Consider the following 25424-nt stretch of genomic DNA (forward strand, 5'->3'; position numbering starts at 1 on the left):
TCTCTACTAAAAATACAAAAACTAGCCAGGTGTGGTGGCGCATGCCTGTGGAATCCCAGCTACTCGGGAGGTTGAGGCAGCAGAATCACTTGAACCTGGGAGGCAGAGGTTGTGGTGTGCCAAGATAGCGCCATTGCACTCCAGCCTGGGCAACAAGAGCGAAAGTCTGTCTCAAAAAAAAAAAGAAATACCCTGTTGGCATTTATGTAGTTACCATATTACCTCCAAATGCAAATTTCATTCACCCTTGCTAAATTTTATCTTTTGGACTTACAGCCATAGTTCCAGCCCATTCAGAAATTTTATCATCAGGGTTCTGTCATCTAACGTAATAGCCACCTCTAAAAGAATTGGGTAAGAAAATCCTGAATGCCCTTAAAGAGCTTGTAATATATTTGTGTGGCTATTAACTGGAAATTAGTTACTGTTACTACATGTCCAGGGAGATGATATATGTAGAAACAGCACCACGCTAGAAGTTAGACAACTTGCCTCCTGGCATGAACTAGCTCTGTGACTTCAGATAAGTATTTGTAGAACTGCAGTTCTCTCACAAGTAAAATGGAATGGAAACAGATAAGCTCTTATTTCTGGAATGAGTTTGTTTTTCATTAAAAGCATCTAGGGGGTCAACAAGCAATTTTTAAGGAGGGATGAAGAAAGAGAAGAAAGAATTCCTTTTCATTTCCTTTAAAATCACTCTAGTTACATGTCATTTAACAGCAATGACAAATGTTTTGTGAGGTCAGAGGTAGGGCAGGGCATGATAAGTGAGGGTTCAGGGACTTCTCCAATGATACACAATGGAAGATAGGTTTTCAACAAAGTGGATGCTGAGGAGGTTGGCAAGAGGGGAAGCCCACTCTGGAGGGAGAACTCTGAGAGCCCAAATGCCTATAAGAGGGCAAGAGGGTCACGATTATACAGGAAAGTTTTAGGCAGCTTTGGAAAAAAAAACTCTGGGGCCAGGCTGTGGAAGCCATGGAATGCCAGAAGAGAAGTTTGAGGTTTACTCTGAAGAATGGTAGTTTTCCAACTTTTTAACATTACTCCTGAGAAGGGGAACCCTTCTCAGTGGAAGTGTGCATGGGCTCTTAGGTTTTCCCACTTGGTCTCCTACTTGCCTCCATGCAGCCCTTAGCCTACTAAACCCCTCTGCCTCTTGAAGCACAGCCTAAAACTACTGCTAAAGCCTGAAGTGTGACCTGACTCTTCAATATTCATGCATAATAAAAATAAAGCCCAAACAAAACAAAGCACTGCTATAGAGGGTGGGAATTCCTGAATATTGCTAAATTGGGAAATGGTATAATCAAATATAATCTGATGGTTATGCTAAGTATTAACTGTTCTGTCTGGAGGCATAGAATCAAGTCATAGTAGTCCTGACATTAGAGGGGTAAGATTTTAACTCAGAAGCAGTTGGATATATTTGAAAGTTCCAAAGACTTGCTTCCTGTTGTCAAATCCATTTATTTCTGGGTAAAATGACTGTATTGAGACAGTCTACTGCTTCCTTGTCTGGCATTAGGGCAGTTATGATCAATGGGTGGGACTAAAAATCAGATTCCCATTCAGCACAAGGAAAAATTTTCTAACAACCAAGTATTTAACAATGGACCAGGCTGTCTGGCAAGGTAGAGCTTTTAGTGTCTGAAAGCATTCAAGCAGAGAATGAATTTATGAATTGGTGGTGTCTTGGAAGGGATTCTTATATTAAATAGGAGGTTGAAATGGAAGACCACTATGGAAGAAGAAGAAAAAAACCAACTCCATGCATGCTTCAAAACAGGGCAAAGAGGCAGTGAAGAGTGGAAGATCAGGGTTTCTAGAGAAGGGGAGATTATAAAGTTACATTACCTTTGCAATTTTCCCCATTTCATAAATGTCTGCTTTCTGATCTTCAATATCCATGAAAGCAGTTTCAATTCTGCTTAGAGTCTGTTCATGATTACTGCAGGTATCTGGGAGTCCTTCAGGGAAGTAGAATCGTGGAATGTTTATGGACAATGGTGCATTCACAACATTATTCACATGGGGAACCGGGGAGAGAGGTTGGGGACTACTTGGAGAGGTGGCCGGAGGTGGGAGTGGTGTTCCAGGTTTCTTTTCTGGTTTATTTTGAATCTAAAAGAAAAATAAGATTATGAGACACAAAAAATTTAAACAGCATTCATTGACTGAAAATCCTCATGAGCAATGTAAGAAACCACAATCAGAGACAGGAGAGATTAAGGGCTTCATGTACTCTAAAGGGTGGTAAGCATGTTTCTAGGGAATGCTTATCTGCACTAAATTAATTAATTAATTAATATCTGCCAGTACTCAAGTTTACATAGATTTATGTTTAAAAAATACATAGGTTTCTCCATCAGCTATTTGGCAGACATTTCAAAAGAATCAAAGAGCAATGTTAGTTGATATATTAAGAATCTCGAGGTGTATTCTCACTCTGTTGGAACTGGATTAATACATTCTTTCTGAAGACAGTTCTTGGTCTTTCTTTGACTTTTACCTCTCCTTCAACAGGCAAAAACAAGTTCCTTTTAAATATATATATCTCTAAAAAGTATTTGGGGAAGGAGCTCCTTTTACCTTCTCTAGCTTGACTTTGCTGAGGCAGAATCACTGCCAGCCCCTGATGCTGAGAAAATCTCTGTTAAGAAAATTAAAGCATTTTAGTTCTGAAATGTCCCCTACCTGGCTGATTTATTTGCCACTAGGGCCATGCCATTTTCTGCAAGATACACATTTATCTTATTTGTGGTTTGCTCCAATAGGCAAAAACCATGTTCATTAATTTCATCACAACCAAACTCCCTTTACAGTTTAATAACTCATTTAGTTTATATTCTTCTTCTTTTAAAAAAATGATTTGAGGTGGCATACTATAAAAAGACATTAGAAAGGTCAGTAAAGAGTGGCGGGGAGGCAATGAGGAAACTGAGATTGCCCACTATGTAGGAAAAAGGGAGGGGAGGTACATCATTATTTAGGTAGAAATTTATCTTACCAATAAAGACTAAATTTACTTCTGAGATTCTTATCAGAAAAAGCAAAAAAGATTCCATTAGAATTTTCATAGTTCTAATTTCTACTCTTAATTAATGGCCAGACTATCGAGGCTCATGAGCATGGTACTGTATTAGATGTTACATAAAGTATGAAAGATGAATATAACTGTTGACTAGCTAAATATATTTTATAGGTATTATGAACACAAAGTATTATTCAAATGTTCTTCCTTAATTACTCTAATGCCATCTCTAAAGTTTGAACAATGATATATCTGTAAGAAGTAGATCTATCATATTTCTTAATATATAGGTTTATAATATAATTTTAAACTTCAGGATAAAAATCTTAGCTACCCTTAAAAATGTGAGTTTTATAAAGAGATAAGATTTATTCATATAAATATATGAAAATGGTTAAATCTATTTTTGTCATAATAGCCCAATTTCCCTGTATTAATATCTGACATTAATACACAGAATGGAGTCTGCTCATATATTTAAGACTATTAGGGATATGAAGGCCAGTTGTCACACCCCATGTCTTTGCTACAGTTATCAGGATGTTACCAGTATAAAGCAATAGTCAAAGAAGAAACAGAACAAAGGGAAGTGATGCCAATGAAACATGAAAAACTTAAAACACTGATGGCTTACTAGTCTGTGACCTCAAAATGGTTACTTAACCTTTTGGAATTTCAATAATAAAACAGAAATTACAATGTCTACTTCTTAGAAGGTTGTTGTGAGGATTAAAGGAAATTGTAAGATGTAATATAGGTAAAAGGTTCAGAACAGTGCTGGGCAGAGATCTATCTATCATGTAAGAAAATGAATGACAATACCAACGGATGAGATTCTCAAAAAAATTAGATGAAGCATAATGTGGCATAATCCTTCAGATTCAATAATAAATAAAATAATCATCTACATATGTAAAGCAATTTGAAGTTTATAAACCAGTTTTAACAAATTGACAATCCATTTTAAGTCAACATTTCTCTCTGCCTCAGTGCTAAATCTGTAAATATTACATAGTCCCAGAAGTCAATAAGTTATTATTATTGTTCAGAGTGTTCTTAAAATTCTAAAGTAAGGCACAGAATTCTTCAGGGGCTTTACCTAGACCATTTATATTAGTGTCATCCCTTTCCATTATTCTATGCTGAAAGAGATTTGTGAGGTTCAGGTGTACAATCACCAGTGTTTTCTGTGGTGTCATATCTAGGGCAGTTATGCCCATAGAATTAAGACCACTGGTGCCAGTAGGGATGAAACCTGAGAGTCTCATGAATACACACTAGTGGGAAAGGTTTAGAGCAAGGTCTTCAATGTTAACTCTCTGTTTTTGCTTTGACAGAAGTAAGTGATACTCAGAACACTGGCTGCCAAAGATTTTATTTGAACGGGAAAATATCTCATTATAAAATATTCTGTTCTGCTTTTCTTAGTGTACTTAACACAGAGCAATTCACTGATAGGCAACTATTAATTCACTGGTCAATTCCGTATTTAATAAAACTGATGTTAATATTTAAAAGGAAAATAACACTAAAATAATGCATTTATTTTGAGCTTTTGGGTACTCAATTTACTTTCCATTGAGTTCTACAGGAGACATATAATTTAAACCTTAAAGTAGCTGAATAAAACTGATTGTTTACAAACATTATGGAAGAAAACCTAGTAATATAAATTCTGCCAAATTTACTGGCAAGTTTAGCATCTGCTCACTTTGGATACAGTGGTTTCAGTCCAGTCTAGGAGCAGCATTAGAGTATAATTAGCTGGGTAAAGTATTTCAATTCTCCATTTCGGTCTTTCGCTATAAACACAGTATCACTTAGATATTCATTCAGAATAGTTTCCTTGTGCTATTATGTCACTGTAGCATTTCCAATATTTGATCATTTTTGACCTACAAAAAAAGCAATTTCATATTTACCCAAATAATTTGAGATTATTCTGGGTCAGAATAACCATAAAACTATGGTTTCTTGCCGGATTTTGGATGGCCAGCATTTGTACAGTCCTTGATTTATATTGTAGTCAATGTTAGGCACTTGTTTGGTGAAACACTGCCATAGATTTTAAGCAAGCAAGTAGGTACTCTGCAAAGTACTCATCATAGGCAGAAATGACTCAATTGCATAGCCTGCTTAGGGAAGACATTTTTTCATAATCTAGAAGTAACCACCATTCTTTGTTATCTACATACATTACAACACACACATACACAATTGTCTATATCGACACAAATGTCTTGTTTTTAAAAAAAGATTACCAGGATTAACATACTTTTTAAACAAACATTTGTTACAGATGTGTATGCATGCTAATATATAATCTATTGATTCAAAGTGCAAACAAGGCTTTTAACAGAAATTCTAGTTTCTCAAGGATATTTCTATTAAAAATTCCAGTAATTTTCTAGCTAAATTGTAAAACGTTCGTTAAGTTGTATTTGTTATCTCTAAAACTGGATTCCTTCTCCACAAGAGAAAAATGTGAGTACTGTACTCCAGGTCCAAAAGGTCTATTTTTAAACCTGTTGGAATCCCTCTGCAAATAGCTTTCTGCAAATAGCTGAATAGAGGACACACATTAATTCCTTGATCTAATATCAAGATACAAGGGAGCTGTAAAATTATTTGTGAGTTAGTTCACTGGATGGTTTTATTAGTAATAAAAATATTAAAAAAAAAAAAAACACCCAAATTTCAAACCTGTGTCTGCTGAAATGACTTCAGCCGCTTCTTAAACCGTGAAGGGAGAACAAAATCACAGCCCCTTGCCAGGAAAGCTAGCTCTCCCCTTAAATCCGGGTCCCTTCGTAGAGATGTTTCCTTGATCATCATCTTTGAAAAGAGAATGTTTACTTCACAACTGTCCAGCACACTTCTGAAGATAATCAGATTTAGCAAGTTGTCAATCTTGTCAGGTAGGAAGAATTTTTTCTTCTTATCTCCCAAAGAAATGAAATTCAAGCATTGTGCTCTCCCAGCCTCCACGGACCACAATCTATGCTTGTCCTGACATGCAGCTGGTTCCCAAATACAGTCTGTGGCTCCCAATACCTGTTCATAATTTTCAAGTTATAAACACAGCCTGCAACCGGCCTGTTGCTCCTTGTTGGTAGCTTTATGTCAAATTGACCTGCACATGTTGAGAATATGGAGCCTTCTGGGAAAGGAAGCACCCACTACTCTGTGTACCCAAGTTAGAAACATTACAGCTGGACCTAAAAATAGTACCTTCTCAGATAATGCTAACTTCTTAAACTCAGAGTATGTAAGGTGTCAATCCGCATAAAGCAGTTTATTTTCAAACTAGAAGAAAAAGAACATGTAGAACATTTTCAGCTTCTTCTCTTTAATATTTTATAAAAAAAAGAACGGGATGCTGAACTTTGAATTTGAAACTATTATTTTAAGAATAGTTTTTTATTTTTTATTTGAAGCAAAGTAAATATCCAAAACTCCCAGTCAAAATAAGAGGAAAAACAGAAACTTTCATTCTCAAATGGGAATTTACAAAAAGATCTGTTGATCTCAGATTTAACATTTTTTAAAGCAAAAGACTATCTTAGTTATCAAACATTTTCTTGAACTGATTATGAACATATCTGAAAATCTGTTCTCAGAAGTATTGGTTAAGAAAGTAGAACAACTGAATGCCATAGAAAATAAGTTTTAGATACATATAAGCAAGTCAAACGTGGCTAAAACAAAAAGGACAGAAAAGATGATCAAACAGCAATGACATAGTACATACTGAATTTGTAAGATTTCTTCCTTTGAGAAGCTTTAAAGAAATCAGTTAAGATTTTAAAAATATCTATTATTTCATCATATATTAAATATCTGCCTCATATAGTTATTTGTAAGTGAATCATAAAGTCATCCTTTGGTATCTGTGGGGGATTGGTTCCAGGACCCCCCTCCATGGACCAAAATCCACGGCTGCTCAAGTCTCTTATATAAAACGTGTAAAATTTGCATACAACCTACTCACATTCTCCCATATACTTTAAAGCATCTCTAGATTACTTGTAATACCTAATACAATATAAGTCTTACGTAAATAGCTGTTATACTCCATTGTTTAGGAAATAATGACAAGAAAAAAAAGTCTATATATATCCAATACAAATGCAACCATATTGTTTCCCCAAATATTTTCCAACTAGATGCAGAACCCATTGATACAGAGGGCTGACTGTTTTCTCTCACATTTAATATTTAGATTTCATTATTTATTTTCAATCAACCACATCAATCAGCATTTATTTTCTATGTCTAGAAAATATACACCAAAGATTATTAAAACAAAAAAAAAGCTTACAACAGCTTACAACCCTCTTTTACTGAACCTTTGCCTAATTTAGTGGAAATTAAATTATTTGGTTTTCCACTGTTTCCTACAAATATAAGTCTGCTTTTTCCCACTGATTTCTTTTCAAGACACTGACAACTCTTTATAATGTATACATTAGGCTTATACGTCTAAAGCTGTGTTTTAAAGAATTTCTTTTAAGTGGCAGAGTCTTCTGTTCACATCAAATTTTATCTGAAAGCTTTTGATATGTACTATGATTGAAAGAGGATTACAACTGAAAACCACTGGTCTTATGCTTCATCCTGAGCCTTTCCTTATTTTCTCAATTTTCTCTCTCACTGGGCTTCCATGTTAATTCTTTGAGGCGGGTGGCTTTCCCAAATTTTTCCCTTACACTCCCAACTAGAATACTCTTTTTCTCCCTGATTATTTATCTCCTAAATAAAATGTCAAAAAGGTATGTAGGAATGCAGCTAGGCCTTTAGACTTACAATTTAATGCTTATTCTATTAAACCACACTTTTAAGTTATATTTCCTCTCCTTCCCAACACCAACCTGTGGCTTTAGGTGAGCAGGTTCATTCCTTTCCTGAGAATGCTCCCTTTCCTCAAATTATACATTCTAATCATCTTTCAAGATCCAACTCAAAATTTAACTATTTCATGAAGACTTCCTGATTATTCAAGTCCCCTTACTGTTATTCTTAACTTTATATATACAGCACTTAGTGAAATACTATATAGCCTCTCTCAAATGACCTCCACTTAACATACTATCGTATTCAGCCAATGCTCTCCATTTCTCCTGTGAAACAGAGCAACTAATGCCCATCACACATGGATTTGTGGCTAATAGCTTCTCTTACACTCTCATATTTCTTACCTTACTAGTTGGGTTGTGTGCTAAGAGTCAGCTGCATTTGTCCTCAGTCTGTTTATGCTGGTTGTACTTTTCACAGTAACTACTCAATTCAATTACATAAACTAACAAAATGTAAGTGTGGAAAAAAGTTGTTCTAAAATGTAAAAAAACCCTAACTTTTTTAAAATTTATTTTTATTTTTTATTATACTTTAAGTTCTAGGGTACATGTGCATAATGTGCAGGTTTGTTACATATGTATACTTGTGCCATGTTGGTGTGCTGCACCCATCAACTCGTCAGCACCCATCAATTCATCATTTATATCATGTATAACTCCCAATGCAATCCCTCCCCCCTCCCCCCTCCCCATGATAGGCTCCAGTGTGTGATGTTCCCCTTCCCGAGTCCAAGTGATCTCATTGTTCAGTTCCCACCTATGAGTGAGAACATGCAGTGTTTGGTTTTCTCTTCTTGTGATAGTTTGCTAAGAATGATGGTTTCCAGCTGCATCCATGTCCCTACAAAGGACGCAAACTCATCCTTTTTTATGGCCGCATAGTATTCCATGGTGTATATGTGCCACATTTTCTTAATCCAGTCTGTCACAGATGGACATTTGGGTTGATTCCAAGTCTTTGCTATTGTGAACAGTGCCACAATAAACATACGTGTGCATGTGTCTTTGTAGTAGAATAATTTATAATCCTTTGGGTATATACCCAGTAGTGGGATGGCTGGGTCATATGGTACATCTAGTTCTAGATCCTTGAGGAATTGCCATACTGTTTTCCATAATGGTTGAACTAGTTTACAATCCCACCAACAGTGTAAAAGTGTTCCTATTTCTCCACATCCTCTCCAACACCTGTTGTTTCCTGACTTCTTAATGATTGCCATTCTAACTGGTGTGAGATGGTATCTCATTGTGGTTTTGATTTGCATTTCTCTGATGGCGAGTGATGATGAGCATTTTTTCATGTGTCTGTTGGCTGTATGAATGTCTTCTTTTGAGAAATGTCTGTTCATATCCTTTCCGCACTTTTTGATGGGGTTGTTTGTTTTTTTCTTGTATATTTGTTTGAGTTCTTTGTAGATTCTGGATATTAGCCCTTTGTCAGATGAGTAGGTTGCAAAAATTTTCTCCCATTCTGTAGGTTGCCTGTTCACTCTGGTGGTAATTTCTTTTGCTGTGCAGAAGCTCTTTAGTTTAATTAGATCCCATTTGTCAATTATGGCTTTTGCTGCCGTTGCTTTTGGTGTTTTAGACATGAAGTCCTTGCCCATGCCTATGTCCTGAATGGTACTACCTAGATTTTCTTCTAGGGTTTTTATGGTATTAGGTCTAACATTTAAGTCTCTAATCCATCTTGAATTAATCTTCGTATAAGGAGTAAGGAAAGGATCCAGTTTCAGCTTTCTACTTATGGCTAGCCAATTTTCCCAGCACCATTTATTAAATAGGGAATCCTTTCCCCATTTCTTGTTTCTCTCAGGTGTGTCAAAGATCAGATGGCTGTAGATGTGTGGTATTATTTCTGAGGACTCTGTTCTGTTCCATTGGTCTATATCTCTGTTTTGGTACCAGTACCATGCTGTTTTGGTTACCGTAGCCTTGTAGTATAGTTTGAAGTCAGGTAGTGTGACGCCTCCAGCTTTGTCCTTTTGACTTAGGATTGTCTTGGCAATGCGGGCTCTTTGTTGGTTCCATATGAACTTTAAAGCAGTTTTTTCCAATTCTGTGAAGAAACTCATTGGTAGCTTGATGGGGATGGCATTGAATCTATAAATCACCTTGGGCAGTATGGCCATTTTCACGATATTGATTCTTCCTATCCATGAGCATGGTATGTTCTTCCATTTGTTTGTGTCCTCTTTGATTTCACTGAGCAGTGGTTTGTAGTTCTCCTTGAAGAGGTCCTTTACATCCCTTGTAAGTTGGATTCCTAGGTATTTTATTCTCTTTGAAGCAATTGTGAATGGAAGTTCATTCATGATTTGGCTCTGTTTGTCTGTTACTGGTGTATAAGAATGCTTGTGATTTTTGCACATTAATTTTGTATCCTGAGACTTTGCTGAAGTTGCTTATCAGCTTAAGGAGATTTTGGGCTGAGACAATGGGGTTTTCTAAATATACAATCATGTCATCTGCAAACAGGGACAATTTGACTTCTTCTTTTCCTAACTGAATACCCTTGATTTCTTTCTCTTGCCTGATTGCCCTAGCCAGAACTTCCAACACTATGTTGAATAGGAGTGGTGAGAGAGGGCATCCCTGTCTTGTGCCACTTTTCAAAGGAATTTTTCCAGTTTTTGCCCATTCAGTATGATATTAGCTGTGGGTTTGTCATAAATAGCTCTTATTATTTTGAGGTACGTTCCATCAATACTGAATTATTGAGCGTTTTTTAGCATGAAGGGCTGTTGAATTTTGTCAAAAGCCTTTTCTGCATCTATTGAGATAATCATGTGGTTCCTGTCTTTGGTTCTGTTTATATGCTGGATTACGTTTATTGATTTGCGAATGTTGAACCAGCCTTGCATCCCAGGGATGAAGCCCACTTGATCATGGTGGATAAGCTTTTTGATGTGCTGCTGAATCCGGTTTGCCAGTATTTTATTGAGGATTTTTGCATCGATGTTCATCAGGGATATTGGTCTAAAATTCTCTTTTTTTGTTGTGTCTCTGCCAGGCTTTGGTATCAGGATGATGTTGGCCTCATAAAATGAGTTAGGGAGGATTCCCTCTTTTTCTATTGATTGGAATAGTTTCAGAAGGAATGGTACCAGCTCCTCCTTGTACCTCTGGTAGAATTCAGCTGTGAATCCATCTGGTCCTGGACTTTTTTGGTGGGTAGGCTATTAATTGTTGCCTCAATTTCAGAGCCTGCTATTGGTCTATTCAGGGATTCAACTTCTTCCTGGTTTAGTCTAGGGAGAGTGTAAGTGTCCAGGAAATTATCCATTTCTTCTAGATTTTCTAGTTGATTTGCGTAGAGGTGTTTATAGTATTCTCTGATGGTAGTTTGTATTTCTGTGGGGTCGGTGGTGATATCCCCTTTATCCTTTTTTATTGCATCTATTGATTCCTCTCTCTTTTCTTCTTTATTAGTCTTGCTAGCGGTCTGTCAATTTTGTTGATCTTTTCAAAAAACTAACTCCTGGATTCATTGATTTTTTGGAGGGTTTTTTGTGTCTCTATCTCCTTCAGTTCTGCTCTGATCTTAGTTATTTCTTGCCTTCTGCTAGCTTTTGAATGTGTTTGCTCTTGCCTCTCTAGTTCTTTTAATTGTGATGTTAGAGTGTCAATTTTAGATCTTTCCTGCTTTCTCTTGTGGGCATTTAGTGCTATAAATTTCCCTCTACACACTGCTTTAAATGTGTCCCAGAGATTCTGGTATGTTGTATCTTTGTTCTCATTGGTTTCAAAGAACATCTTTATTTCTGCTTTCATTTCGTTATGTACCCAGTAGTCATTCAGGAGCAGGTTGTTCAGTTTGCATGTAGTTGAGCGGTTTTGATTGAGTTTCTTAGTCCTGAGTTCTAGTTTGATTGCACTGTGGTCTGAGAGACAGTTTGTTGTAATTTCTTTTGTTTTCTTTTCTTTTTTTTTTTTTTTTGAGGCAAAGTCTCGCTCTGTTGCCCAGAGTGGAGTGCAGTGGCGCGATCTCGGCTCACTGCAAGCTCTGCCTCCCGGGATCCCGCCATTCTCCCGCCTCAGCCTCCCGAGTAGCGGGGACTACAGGCGCCCGCCACCTCGCCCGGCTAGTTTTTTGTATTTTTAGTAGAGACGGGGTTTCATTGTGTTAGCCAGGATGGTCTCGATCTCCTGACCTCGTGATCCGCCTGTCTCGGCCTCCCAAAGTGCTGGGATTACAGGCTTGAGCCGCCGCGCCCGGCCAGTTTGCTGTAATTTCGGTTCTTTGACATTTGCTGAGGAGTGCTTTACTTCCAATTATGTGGTCAATTTTGGAATAAGTGCGATGTGGTGCTGAGAAGAATGTATATTCTGTTGATTTGGGGTGGAGAGTTCTATAGATGTCTATTAGGTCCGCTTGGTGCAGAGATGAGTTCAATTCCTGGATATCCTTGTTAACTTTCTGTCTCGTTGATCTGTCTAATGTTGACAGTGGAGTGTTGAAGTCTCCCATTATGATTGTATGGGAGTCTAAGTCTCTTTGTAGGTCTCTAAGGACTTGCTTGATGAATCTGGGTGCTCCTGTATTGGGTGCATATATATTTAGGAGAGTTAGCTCTTCCTGTTGAATTGATCCCTTTACCATTATGTAATGGCCTTCTTTGTCTCTTTTGATCTTTGATGGTTTAAAGTCTGTTTTATCAGAGACTAGGATTGCAACCCTGCTTTTCTGTGTTCTCCATTTGCTTGGTAGATCTTCCTCCATCCCTTTATTTTGAGCCTATGTATGTCTCTGCATGTGAGATGGGTCTCCTGAATACAGCAGACTGATGGGTCTTGACTCTTTATCCAGTTTGCCAGTCTGTGTCTTTTAATTGGAGCATTTAGTCCATTTACATTTAAGGTTAATATTGTTATGTGTGAACTTGATCCTGCCATTATGATATTAACTGGTTATTTTGCTCGTTAGTTGATGCAGTTTCTTCCTAGCCTCGATGGTCTTTACATTTTGGCATGTTTTTGCAATGGCTGGTACTGGTTGTTCCTTTCCACGTTTAGGGCTTCCTTCAGGTCTCTTGTAAGGCAGGCCTGGTGGTGACAAAATCTCTAAGCATTTGCTATCTGTAAAGGATTTTCTTTCTCCTTCACTTATGAAACTTAGTTTGGCTGGATATGAAATTCTGGGTTGAAAATTCTTTTCTTTAAGAATGTTGAATATTGGCCCCCACTCTCTTCTGGCTTGTAGAGTTTCTGTCGAGAGATCTGCTGTTAGTCTGATGGGCTTCCCTTTGTGGGTAACCCGACCTTTCTCTCTGGCTGCCCTTAAGATTTTTTCCTTCATTTCAACTTTGGTGAATCTGGCAATTATGTGTCTTGGAGTTGCTCTTCTCGAGGAGTATCTTTGTGGCGTTCTCTGTATTTCCTGAATTTGAATGTTGGCCTGCCCTACTAGGTTGGGGAAGTTCTCCTGGATGATATCCTGAAGAGTTTTTTCCAACTTGGTTCCATTTTCCCCCTCACTTTCAGGCACCCCAATCAGACGTAGATTTGGTCTTTTTACATAATCCCATACTTCTTGCAGGCTTTGTTCATTTCTTTTTCTTCTTTTTTCTTTTGGTTTCTCTTCTCACTTCATTTCATTCATTTGATCCTCAATCGCTGATACTCTTTCTTCCAGTTGATCGAGTCTGTAACTGAAGCCTGTGCATTTGTCATGTATTTCTCGTGTCATGGGTTTCATCTCTGCCATTTCGTTTATGACCTTCTCTGCATTAATTAGTCTAGCTGTCAATTCTTCCACTCTTTTTTCAAGATTTTTAGTTTCTTTGCGCTGGGTACGTAATTCCTCCTTTAGCTCTGAGAAGTTTGATGGACTGAAGCCTTCTTCTCTCATCTCATCAAAGTCATTCTCTGACCAGCTTTGATCCGTTGCTGGCGATGGCTGCGCTCCTTTACAGGGGGAGATGCACTCTTATTTTTTGAATTTCCAGCTTTTCTGCCCTGCTTCTTCCCCATCTTTGTGGTTTATCTGTCTCTGGTCTTTGATGATGGTGACGTACTGATGCGGTTTTGGTATAGGTGTCCTTCCTGTTTGATAGTTTTCCTTCTGACAGTCAGGACCCTCAGCTGTAGGTCTGTTGGACATTGCTTGAGGTCCGCTCCAGACCCTGTTTGCCTGGGTATCAGCAGCAGAGGTTGCAGAAGATAGAATATTGCTGAACAGTGAGTGTACCTGTCTGATTCTTCCTTTGGAAGCTTCCTCTCAGGGATGTACTCCACCCTGTGAGGTGTGGGGTGTCAGACTGCCCCTAGTGGGGGATGTCTCCCAGTTAGGCTATTCAGGGGTCAGGGACCACTTGAACAGGCAGTCTGTCCCTTCTCAGATCTCAACCTCCGTGTGGGGAGAGCCACTGCTCTCTCAAAGCTGTCAGACAGAGTCGTTTGTGTCTGCAGAGGTTCTGCTGCCTTTTTGTTGTTGTTGTTTTTAGCTGTGCCCTGTCCCCAGAGGTGGAGTCTACAGAGACAGGCAGGTTTCCTTGAGCTGCTGTGAGCTCCACCCAGTTCGAGCTTCCCAGTGGCTTTGTTTACCTACTTAAGCCTCAGCAATGGCAGGCGCCCCTCCCCTAGCCTCGCTGCTGCCTTGCGGTTAGATCGCAGACTGCTGTGTTAGCAATGAGGGAGGCTCCGTGGGCGTGGGACCCTCCCGCCCAGGTGTGGGATATATTCTCCTGGTGTGCCCGTTTGCTTAAAGCACAGTATTGAAGTGGGAGTTACCCGATTTTCCAGGTGTTGTGTGTCTCAGTTCCCCTGGCTAGGAGAAGGGATTCCCTTCCCCCTTGCGCTTCCCAGGTGAGGCGATGCCTTGCCCTGCTTCAGCTCTCGCTGGTTGGGCTGCAGCAGCTGACCAGCACTGATTGTCCAGCACTCCCTAGTGAGATGACCCCAGTACCTCAGTTGAAAATGCAGAAATCACCGGTCTTCTGTGTCGCTTGCGCTGGGAGTTGGAGACTGGAGCTGTTCCTATTCGGCCATCTTGCTCCACCCCCAAACCCTAAGTTTTAGTAGAAATAAACTACTAAAAAGATTTTGCTGTTAAAATTAGGTAAGGGGGGATGAAAGAGAAAGCTCACTAAAGTTTAGAAGGTGTCTACATTCAAACTGCTTTACTATTACGTTCTCTCTCTAAAGAAACTAAAACCACAAATCAGACAACAAACATACTAGGAGTGTGATTTATCAAAGAAATATGTCACAGAACTGTAATTATGTATGAGACCCATTCTCAGAGAAAAGGCTTTGACCCTGTATCAAAAGACATCAGAATAAATTAATGCCTGAGTTCAAATGTTTCTACACACGTTTTATAGTACACATACATATAGTTTATGATTCCCTACTAGCAAACTCAATCATGTTCAGGTAAAGGGGCTTCTACTGTAATATTTTATAACTTGATCATTATTTTCCAGTAGTGTCTAAACTCTTGAGGACAAGAGTTTAGATTTTAATTTTATAGTCATTCAATTACTCAACAAATATTTTTATATATAATCACGTATATGCCAGACACTTTGCTGGATATGAAGCTAGAGAGATGATAAAGATGTGGCCTCTTCTTTTTCTTACTGCACTTTCTAGTACAATGTTGGTTTGGAGCAAAGGACAAGAAATACTTTCATTTAATTGACTTCCTATAAATCTGCTAAGTTTCAAAGTCAGAATAGTGGTTAAAAGCCTGCCCTGTTATTATACTCTTAAGCAAGAAAATATTTCTTCACGTCTTTTGATGAAGAAATAATTTGTAAGTTTTGATATATCAAAATGTTTTCCAAAAAATTCAGAGAGGCAAAAAGACCAGGAATACTAAAGGGCTTAGAAAAGACTGGTCTGTGGCAATGAGTTATTGACAGAGGAAGACTAGCATGAAGTTGGTTTATTTGCTTTTTACTTATTTACTTGTGTTTGAATGGAAGTATTAATATATGTGCTTGGTTTTTGAAAGGATCTGAGAACACGAATTAGTTTCAAGAAGTTCATGACAACTGGAATATAGCACCAAAGAACATGGTTTTTAGAGTGACCTTTTCTAGGAAAAGATCAAATATATGGGAATTTCACTACAGAGAAATAAATGATCTGTGATCTACTCTCTTCTCTCTCTGCTTTGATCACAAGGGAATGTACAATCCATGGTGCTGGGAATTGTAAGAGAAAAGCTGTTTTGGGGTGAGAGGTTTCTCCTGCAGGAACTAACCAGAATTGAGGAAAAATAGAGACTCATAAACACTTAGGTTATAAATTGTTTGCGCACATGGAAAATTAGGAGCTGTGTGCAGTTACAATGGAAAGAGCCATTGTAAAAGTTTTCTGAATGTCTTTCTGGAATAAACTAAAAAATCTTTTCTCCTGCTCCCTGCAGCATATAATTAAGTCCGTCCTAAAAAGCTAGCTGATTACCACCAGTAGGCACTTCCTGCACAGCTGTCTGCATCTCTTCTTGGCCTGCAGATCACTCATGAACTTTCCCTGTCTGAAGACACAGGCAGTGCTATCTGGACCATGTGCTCAATCTGAGTCTTCAGGATGACAACGATAAGAGAGCTTCAGTAGGCAAGAGACTGGTGCTCTCTGCTGTGGGGGCCTGGAACACATCAGTTGTTAATTCGAGATCCAGCTGTCTTGGTCTGGGGTTCCTTTCCTGCCTTACCATTCCACATATCTTTCTCCAGAACAAGCATGCTTGGGCAAGGGAGACAGTCTTTCTCAAAAAGAACCAGGTAGGGTAGGCTGCTAGGCATGAGTTTTACAGGTTCCCTCTGGCAGAGTTATATGGAAGAGAAGCTGGCCTCTCCACTATGACCCTAAAAACTAAATTTTTTTTTTTCTTTTTTAGGATAACCTCTAACATCCCAAACGAGAAAAGATGCTCCTTTACCCTATACTAAAAGGACCTACAAAACTGAGGAATAAGTTTAAAATGAGCCTGTACCCTGAAGGAAAGTGAGATTGGGTAGGAGACAGAGGAGAACAAAACTGTGAGACACAACACATTCTATATTTATAGAATTCATTCTGTTAGGCTTAGTTTGAACTTTAGGACAGATTTCTTAGAACTTTCTGAATCCCCTTACTATTCCTTGCCCTTCCCCCTTTGAAAACGAAGACAATAGTGATTTATAATATTAATTCTTTCTTTCTGGGGAAATCAGCTACATGGGAAAAAATGGGTTGAATACACAGGGTAAAGAAAATAATTTTGAACATTAGTCTGAAGAAGTATCTTATTCTGATTGTGTATAACTGCTAAAAAACAGTATTATATATGCAATGTGTTGTACCAAAGTAAGTCTAGCCCTTTATTTTATTTTTTTGAGATAGGGTCTTCCTCTGTTGTCCAGGCTGGAGTGCAGTGGCATGATCTTGGCTCACCGCAACCTCCGCCTCCCTGGCTCAAACTATTCTCCCACATCAGCCTCCTGAGTAGCTGGGACTACAGGCGCATGGCACTGTGCCCAGCTAATTTTTGTATTTTTAGTAGAGACAGGGTTTCGCCATGTTGCCCAGGCTGGTCCTGAACTCCTGGGCTCAAGCAATCTGCCCACCTCAGCCTCTCAAAGTGCTGGGATTACAGGTTTAAGCCACTGTGCCTGGTCTAGCCCTTTATTTTATTTTTTTGAGATAGGGTCTTCCTCTGTTGTCCAGGCTGGAGTGCAGTGGCATGATCTTGGCTCACCGCAACCTCCGCCTCCCTGGCTCAAACTATTCTCCCACATCAGCCTCCTGAGTAGCTGGGACTACAGGCGCATGGCACTGTGCCCAGCTAATTTTTGTATTTTTAGTAGAGACAGGGTTTCGCCATGTTGCCCAGGCTGGTCCTGAACTCCTGGGCTCAAGCAATCTGCCCACCTCAGCCTCTCAAAGTGCTGGGATTACAGGTTTAAGCCACTGTGCCTGGCCTAGCCCTTTATTTTATATATAAACATGTAAAATCATTCAACAGCCTCAATGAATGTAGTTATGGAGACTGAGATGATAGCATCAGCTAAGGCCTTAGAGTAGGAAGGGCAGTTGGGATAACGCAGCCAGCAAAACTATAAAAATCTAAGTGACAGAAACACATAGCACAGTGAGGCTGGGAAAGCAGCTCAGCTAAGTGAGGACCTGTATTGAGGTGAGTGTTAGAAGCAGGTCCAGAAAGACAGCACAGTCACTCTGAAGTGACACCAAAGATAGAGAGTCACTCTGAAGTGACACCAAGGGATTTTGCTCAGGAGATGCTACAAAAAAGTTACATATTGAAGTGGAGGTCCCAGTACATCATGAGGGTGCTTCTGATTAACAAAAGCCAGCCAGCTGTTTGGAAAAATCTAAATATGTTAACAGCCTTTGTCCACACAAAAACTTATACACATATGTTCATAGCTGCATCATTCATAATAGCCAAAAAGTGGAAACAACCCAAATGTCCAGAAAATGAATTTTATCTCAATTTTTAAAAAGCCTTCTCATGTTGTAGTTCTAACAGGCTGAGTAGCGTAGAAAGGTAGTAACAGAGTGAATAATCAAGGAAAACTTCCCTGGCGTTGCTAGAGATCTAGATATCCAAATCACCTGGGAAATTCATTGCAAAAAGATCATCACCTAGGCACATAGTCATCAGGTTATCTAAAGTCAAAATGAAGGAAAAAATCTTAAGAGCTGTGAAGTAAAAGCATTAGATAACTTTAAGAGGAAAACCTCTCAGATTAACAGCAGATTTCTCAGCAGAAACCCTACATCTTTAGCCTCCTTAAACAAACAATTACCAACCAAGAATTTTGTATCCAATTAAACTAGGCCTCATAATGAAGGAAAGATAAAGTCTTTTTCAGACAAACCAGTGCTGAGATAATTCACTACTACCAAGCCAGCATTACAAGAACTGCTAAAAGGAGTTCTAAATCTTGAAACAAAACCTCAAAATACACCAAAATAGAACCTCCTTAAAGCATACATTTCACAGGGCATATAAAATAATAACACAACAAAAAACCCCCAAGGTATTCAGGCAACAACTAATATGATGAATAGAAGAGTACCTCATATGGCAATATTAAATGGCCTAAATGCTCCACTTAAAAGATGCAGAATGGCAGAATGGATAAGAATTTACCAACCAAGTATCTGCTGTCTTTAAGAGACTCACCTTATGTATAAGGACTCACATAAACTTAAGGTAAAGGGGTGGAAAAAGATATTCCACGCAAACGGACACTAGAAGTGAGGAGGAGTAGCTATTATCACATAAAACACACTTCAAAGCAACAAGAGTCAAAAAAGACAAAGAGGGACATTATATAATGATAAAAGGACTAGTGGAAAATATCACAATCCTAAATATATATGCACCTAACACTGGAACTCCCAAATTTATAAAACAATTACTACTAGACCTAAGAAAGGAGACAGACAGCAACACAATAATAATGGGGACTTTAATACTCCACTGAACGCACTAGACAGGTCATCACATCAGGAGGTCAACAAAGAAACAGTGGACTTAAACTATACCCTAGAACAAATGGACTTAACGGATATTTATAGAACAGTCTACCCAACAACTGCAGAATATACATTCCATTCATCAGCACATGGAACATTCTCCAAGAGAGACCATATGATAGGCCACAAAACAAGTCTCAGTAAACTTAAGAAAACTGAAATTATATCAAGTACTTTCTCAAACCAAAGTGGAAGAAAATTGGAAATCGACTCCAAAAGGAACCCTCAAAACCATGCAAATACATGGAAATTAAATAATCAGTTTCTGAATGATTGTTGTGTCAACAATGAAATCAAGATGGAAATTAAAAAATTCTTTGAACCGGACAATAACAGTGACACAACCTATCAAAACTTCTGGGATACAGCAAAAGTGGTGCTAAGAGGAAAGTTCATAGCATTAAATGCCTGCGTCAAAAAGTCTGAAAGACGACAAATAGACAATCTAAGGTCATACCACAAGAAACTAGAGAAACAAGAACAAACCAAACCCAAACCTAGCAAAAGAAAAGAAATAACAAAGATCAAAGCAGAACTAAATGAAATTCAAACAACAACAAAAAATACAAAAGACAAATGAAACAAAAAGCTGGTTCTTCGAAAAGATAAACAAAATTGACAGACCATTAGAGAGATTAAACGAGAAAAGGAGAGACGATCCAAATAAGCTCAATTAGAAATGAAACAGGAAATATTACAACCGATATCACAAAAATACAAAAGATCATTCAAGGCTACTATGAACACCTTCATGCACACAAACTGGAAAACCCAGAAGAGATGGATCAATTCCTGGAAATATACAACCCTCCTAGATTAAACTACGAAGAAACAAACTCAACAGACCAATAACAAGCAGAGAGAGTAGTAATTTAAAAAATTGCCAACAAAAAAAAGTCCAGGACCAGATGGATTCACAGTTGAATTCTATCAGACATTCAAAGAATTGGTACCAATACTATTGAAACTATTCCAAAAAACAGAGAAAGAGGGAATCCTCCCTAAATCATTCTATGAAGCCAGTATCACCCTAGTATCAAAACCAGGAAAGGACATAAAAAAACTACAGACCAACATCTCTGGTGAACACAGATGCAAAAATCTTCAACAAAATACTAGCTAACTGAATCCAACAGCCTATTGAAAAGATAATCCACCATGATCAAGTGGGTTTCATACCAGGGATGCAGGGATGACTTAATAATATACACAACTCAATAAATGTGATACACCACATAAAGAGAATTAAAAACAAAAATCACATGATCATTTCAAATAGATGCGGAAAAAAATTTGACAAAATCCAGCATCCCCTTATGATTAAAACCTCAGCAAAATTGGCATAGAAGGGACATACCTTAAGGTAATAAAAGCTATCTACGACAAACCCACAGCCAACATTATACTGAACAGGGAAAAGCTGAAAGGACTGCCCCTGAGAAGTGGAACAAGATAAGGATGCCCACTTTCACCACTTCTATTCAACGTAGTACTAGAAGTCCTAGTCAGAGCAATCAGGCAAGAGAAAGAAATAAAGGGAGGAAGTCAAACTGTCGCTGTTTGCTGATGATAGATCATACACCTGGAAAACCCTAAAGACTGATCCAAAAGGTCCTAGATCTGATAAATGAATTCAGTCAAGTTTCAGGATATAAAATTAAAGTACACAAATCAGTAGCACTCCTATACACCAACCGAGTCCAAGCTGAGAACCAAATCAAGAACTCAATCCCTTTTACAATAGCTGCAAAAAAATAAAATAAATAAAATACATAGGAATATACCTAACCAAGGAGGTGAAAGACCTCTGCAAGGAAAACCACAAAACACTGCTGAAGAAATCACAGATGACATAAACAAATGAAAACATATCCCATGCTCACGGATGGATAGGATTAATATTGTGAAAATGACCATTCTGCCAAAAGCAATCTACATATTCAATGCAATCCCCATCAAAATACCATCATCACTCTTCACAAAATTAGAAAAAACAATCCTGAAATTTATATGGAACAAAAAAAGAGCCCACATAGCCAAAGTAAGACTAAGCAAAAGAACAAATCTGGAGGCATCACATTACCTGACTTCAAACTACACTATATTGCTATAAGTCACAAAAATAGGCACATAGACCAACGGAACAGAATAGAGAACCCCAGAAATAAAGCCAAATACTTACAACCAACTGATCTTTGACAAGCCAAATAAAAACATAAAGTGGAGAAAGGACACCCTATTCAACAAATAGTGCTGGAATAATTGGCAAACTACATGTAGAAGAATGAAACTGGATCCTCATTTCTCATCTTACACAAAAATCAACTCAAGATGGATCAAGGACTTAAATCTAAGACCTGAAACCATAAAAACTCTAGAAGATAACATTGGAAAAAGCCTTCCAGACATTTGCTTAGGTGAAGACTTCATGACCAAGGACCCAAAAGCAAATGCAACAGAAAAAGAGATAAACAGATGGGACTTAATTAAACTAAAAAGCTTCTGCATAGCAAAAGAAATAATCAGCAGAGTAAACAGACAACCCACAGCATGGGAGAAAATCTTTGTAAACTATGCATCTGACAAAGGGCTAATATCCAGAATCTACACAGAACTCAAACAAATCAGCAAGAAAAAAACAAACAATCCCATCAGAAAGTGGGCTAAGGACATAAATAAAACAAGTCTTAAGAGAAGACATACAAATGGCCAACAAATATATGAAAAAATGCTCAACATCACTAATGATCAGCGAAATGCAAATTAACACCACAATGCGCTTACTCCTGCAAGAATGGCCATAATTTAAAAAATCAAAAAAGAGTAGATACTGGCATGGTGGTGAAAAGGGAACACTTTTACACTGCTGGTGGGAATGTAAACTAGTACAATCACTCTTGAAAACAGTATGAAAATTCCTTAAAGAACAGAAAGCAGATCTACCATTTGATCCAGCAATCCCACTACTGGGTATCTACCCAGAGGAAAAGAAGTCATTATACAAAAAAGATACTTGCACACTCATGTTGACAGCAGCACAATTTGCAATTGCAAAACTATGGAACCAGCCCAAACGCTCAGTCATCAATGAATGGATAAACAAAATGTGATACATACATATACGTGCACACACACACACACACACAACCATGGAATACTACTTAGCCATAAAAAGTAATGAAATAATGGCATTTGCAGCAACCTGGATGGAACTGGAGACTATTACTGTAGGTGAAGTAACTCAGGAATGGAAAGCCAAACTCGCATGTTCTCACTTATAAGTTGGAGCTAAGCTATGAGGATGCAAAGGCATAAGAATGATAGAACGGACTCTGGGGACTTGGGAGGAAAGGTGGGAAGGGGGTGAGGGATAAAAGATTATACATTAGGCACAGTGTACACTGCTCAGGTGATGGGTGCACCAAAATCTCAGAAATCACCACTAACAAACTTTTCTATGTAATCAAATACCATCTATCCCCCCAAAACCTAGTGAAATAAAAATAAATAAAAAATAAATTAAAAGGGGTAACAGCTTGGAATCACAGATTTTCCTTAAAATATCCCTGTAAATAGGCTTTATGAGAGCCAATTGGTTATAAGCTAATTAGTTAATACTAAGATTTCATGACCTTTCTGCTCTAACTTGGTGTTTTCTTCATTGTTTAGTGGCTTATTCTGTGTAACTTTTTTTAACTCTTAAATAATGAAACACTGGTTGGGGGAAGGAGGCCAGGTAGTGGTAGTTATCTATAGTTTATTTGTTCCCAGCCTCATTCTCTAGCCTTGACTTCTCTGGCTGCAGCAAAATAGGAAGGCATGTATATGACAGAGGAGACCTAATAAGCATTTTTGTGTCTTGCTTCAATTGCCTCCAAATAATGGGAACACATTCTATGACTCATAACAGAAAGAACCCACAAAATCTGATACTTTTGCTTTTCAGTGTTCTTAATACTTGGGGTAGATGTTGTTCTAGGATCTGGGACAGCAAGAAAGAATTAGAGTCTAAAATGATCAGGAATAATAATTCTGGGATCCCTAGAATTTCTAGTGTCTAGAGTTGTCTGTACTTCTTAGTCTGCCTTTTTTCTTCCCTTTCTCCTTGAGGAATTAATTCAATTAGAGATTGCTCAGTACAGACCATAATAATTCATTTTTGGCCTATAAATATGTTGGAGAAAAAAGAAATGAAGGGATTCCATTTCACTGACACTGCCACGTTAAATAAATGCCTGGTGACTGGTGCTATAAAATACCCTGCCCCAGTGTCTTCCTTGGGGGGAGGGGAAGGAGGGGGGGAGAGAGGGAGAGGGAGGGGGGAGAGAGACAGAGAGAGAGTGTGTGTGTGTGTGTGTGTGTGTGTATGATTTCTCAGTAATTGTGGGTGACAGTTGAACTCACAGATGTCAAAACAGGAGCTTGGAACTGACAGTCAAGGACCCCGGTGACAATGAGCATTACGCTAGAAGTACAACAAATGTCTCTTGGATGCCAAAGCACTTCCCAGGGTAAACACCTTAACTGTGGTCTCCAAAAGTAGATCCATGAGTGGGGATGACAGAATAACCCCTCAGACCTAGTCTAGATTAGTTACAGTTTGCTGGCAAATCTCAAGGGAGATGACTCTGATTCAAAGATCTCTGTAATTCTCAGTTCTTACGAAGGAGGTAGACTGCAAGATATGGTATAATAGAGCTTCTGAAGTGATCAGTTTACACAGGTAATTTTATCCAACTTCTGAAGATGATCATATTGGGAAGCCTGGTTTCAGGGGCTCAAGCCTGGCTAAAATAGTGGAATCTTTTAGGGTATCTAAGAGAATTTAGAAAAATTACCTTTATTATCTTTTTCTTCTTACAAAAGGATAAGGTTAGTTGTAAGGAAAAATTTAACTACTACAGAAATATAACATAGAAACAAAAGTCCCTATACAAAGTGACAATTACTAACAAATATCAACTGAGCACGAACTGAGTGCCAGCTACCAGGGATATAGCAGTGAATGTAACAGATAAAATTCCCTGTTCTCATAGAGGTTTCATTCTAGTGGTAGGAGTCAGGGGAGAAAAACAAACAGTAATTGAAATAATATATCAGGGGGTGGTGTTAGAGGGAAAAAAAAATAAAGGGGGAAAGGGAATACCAAAGGGTGTATGTGTGCATGCAATTTTTAGGGCAAAAAGGCCTCAGTGAAGTGATATTTTTAAGAAGACAGATGTGGTGATGGAATGAGTCCTGCAGGTATGGGATGAGGGCGTCGTAGGAAGAGGGAACAGCAAATGGGATTATGTCTGGTATATTTAGAAAGAGGAGGGCTAGAGGAGGAACTGGAAACAATAATAACAGACAGCTCTTTCAAAGAGTCCTGGAGTGAAGAAGAGCAGACAAATGAGTGTTAACTCAAATGGTATGCTGGAGCACTAGGGGGTCTGTTTGTTTTAAAGCTGGGAGAACTGCAGCATGTTTATCTGCTGAAGGAGTGATTGAGCAGAGGAGAAAAACTGATGACTGCAGGGGAGAAATGGGTCAATCTCTGCAGGAGTGTTTGTGAGTTGATGGGAGGGGATGGGATCTATTAATAAAGCCCAGTGTAGGCCTGGCCTTAGATAGGAGCTTGGGGATGGGCGCGGTGGCTCACGCCTGTAATCCTAGCACTTTGGGAGGCTGAGGTGGGCAGATCACGAGGTCAGGAGTTCAAGACCAGCCTGACCAACATGGTGAAACTCCGTCTCTACTAAAAATACAAAAATGAGCCAGGCGTTGTGGCATGTGCCTGTAGTCCCAGCTGCTCGGGAGGCTGAGGCAGGAGAATCGCGGGAGGCAGAGGTTGCAGTGAGCTGAGATCATGTCACTGCACACCAGCCTGGGCGACAGAGTGAGACTCTATCTCCAAAAAAAAAAAAAAAAAAAAAAAAAAAGGAGTTTGGATGGTTCATGTATAGAAATGGAAAGGGAGAAGATATTTAGTACTGATATGGGTAGGAGATGGGTAAAGGTCTCTTCTGATTGCTTTAGTTTTCTCAGTAAAA

At 38.6% G+C, this 25424-nt stretch overlaps 1 protein-coding gene across 5 annotated transcripts in view; it reads right to left on the reverse strand.

The window, feature by feature from the left end:
• The window catches only part of PPP2R3A (protein phosphatase 2 regulatory subunit B''alpha), a 206345-nt gene that overhangs the window by 136260 nt on the left and 44661 nt on the right, over positions 1–25424 (reverse strand). For 4 of the 5 annotated variants that reach the window (XM_033212577.1, XM_033212576.1, XM_033212579.1 and 1 more), the window contains one exon: positions 1861–2127. In XM_033212577.1, coding sequence (XP_033068468.1) covers positions 1861–2127 — 267 coding nt within the window. Of the gene's footprint in view, positions 1–1860; positions 2128–5740; positions 6207–25424 lie in introns of those variants that run through there. The other variant, XM_033212580.1, reaches the window with a different exon arrangement.

The sequence above is a fragment of the Trachypithecus francoisi genome, unplaced genomic scaffold, assembly GCF_009764315.1.
Source record: "Trachypithecus francoisi isolate TF-2019V2 unplaced genomic scaffold, Tfra_2.0 Lachesis_group0, whole genome shotgun sequence".
In the NCBI taxonomy this organism is placed as follows: domain Eukaryota; kingdom Metazoa; phylum Chordata; class Mammalia; order Primates; family Cercopithecidae; genus Trachypithecus; species Trachypithecus francoisi.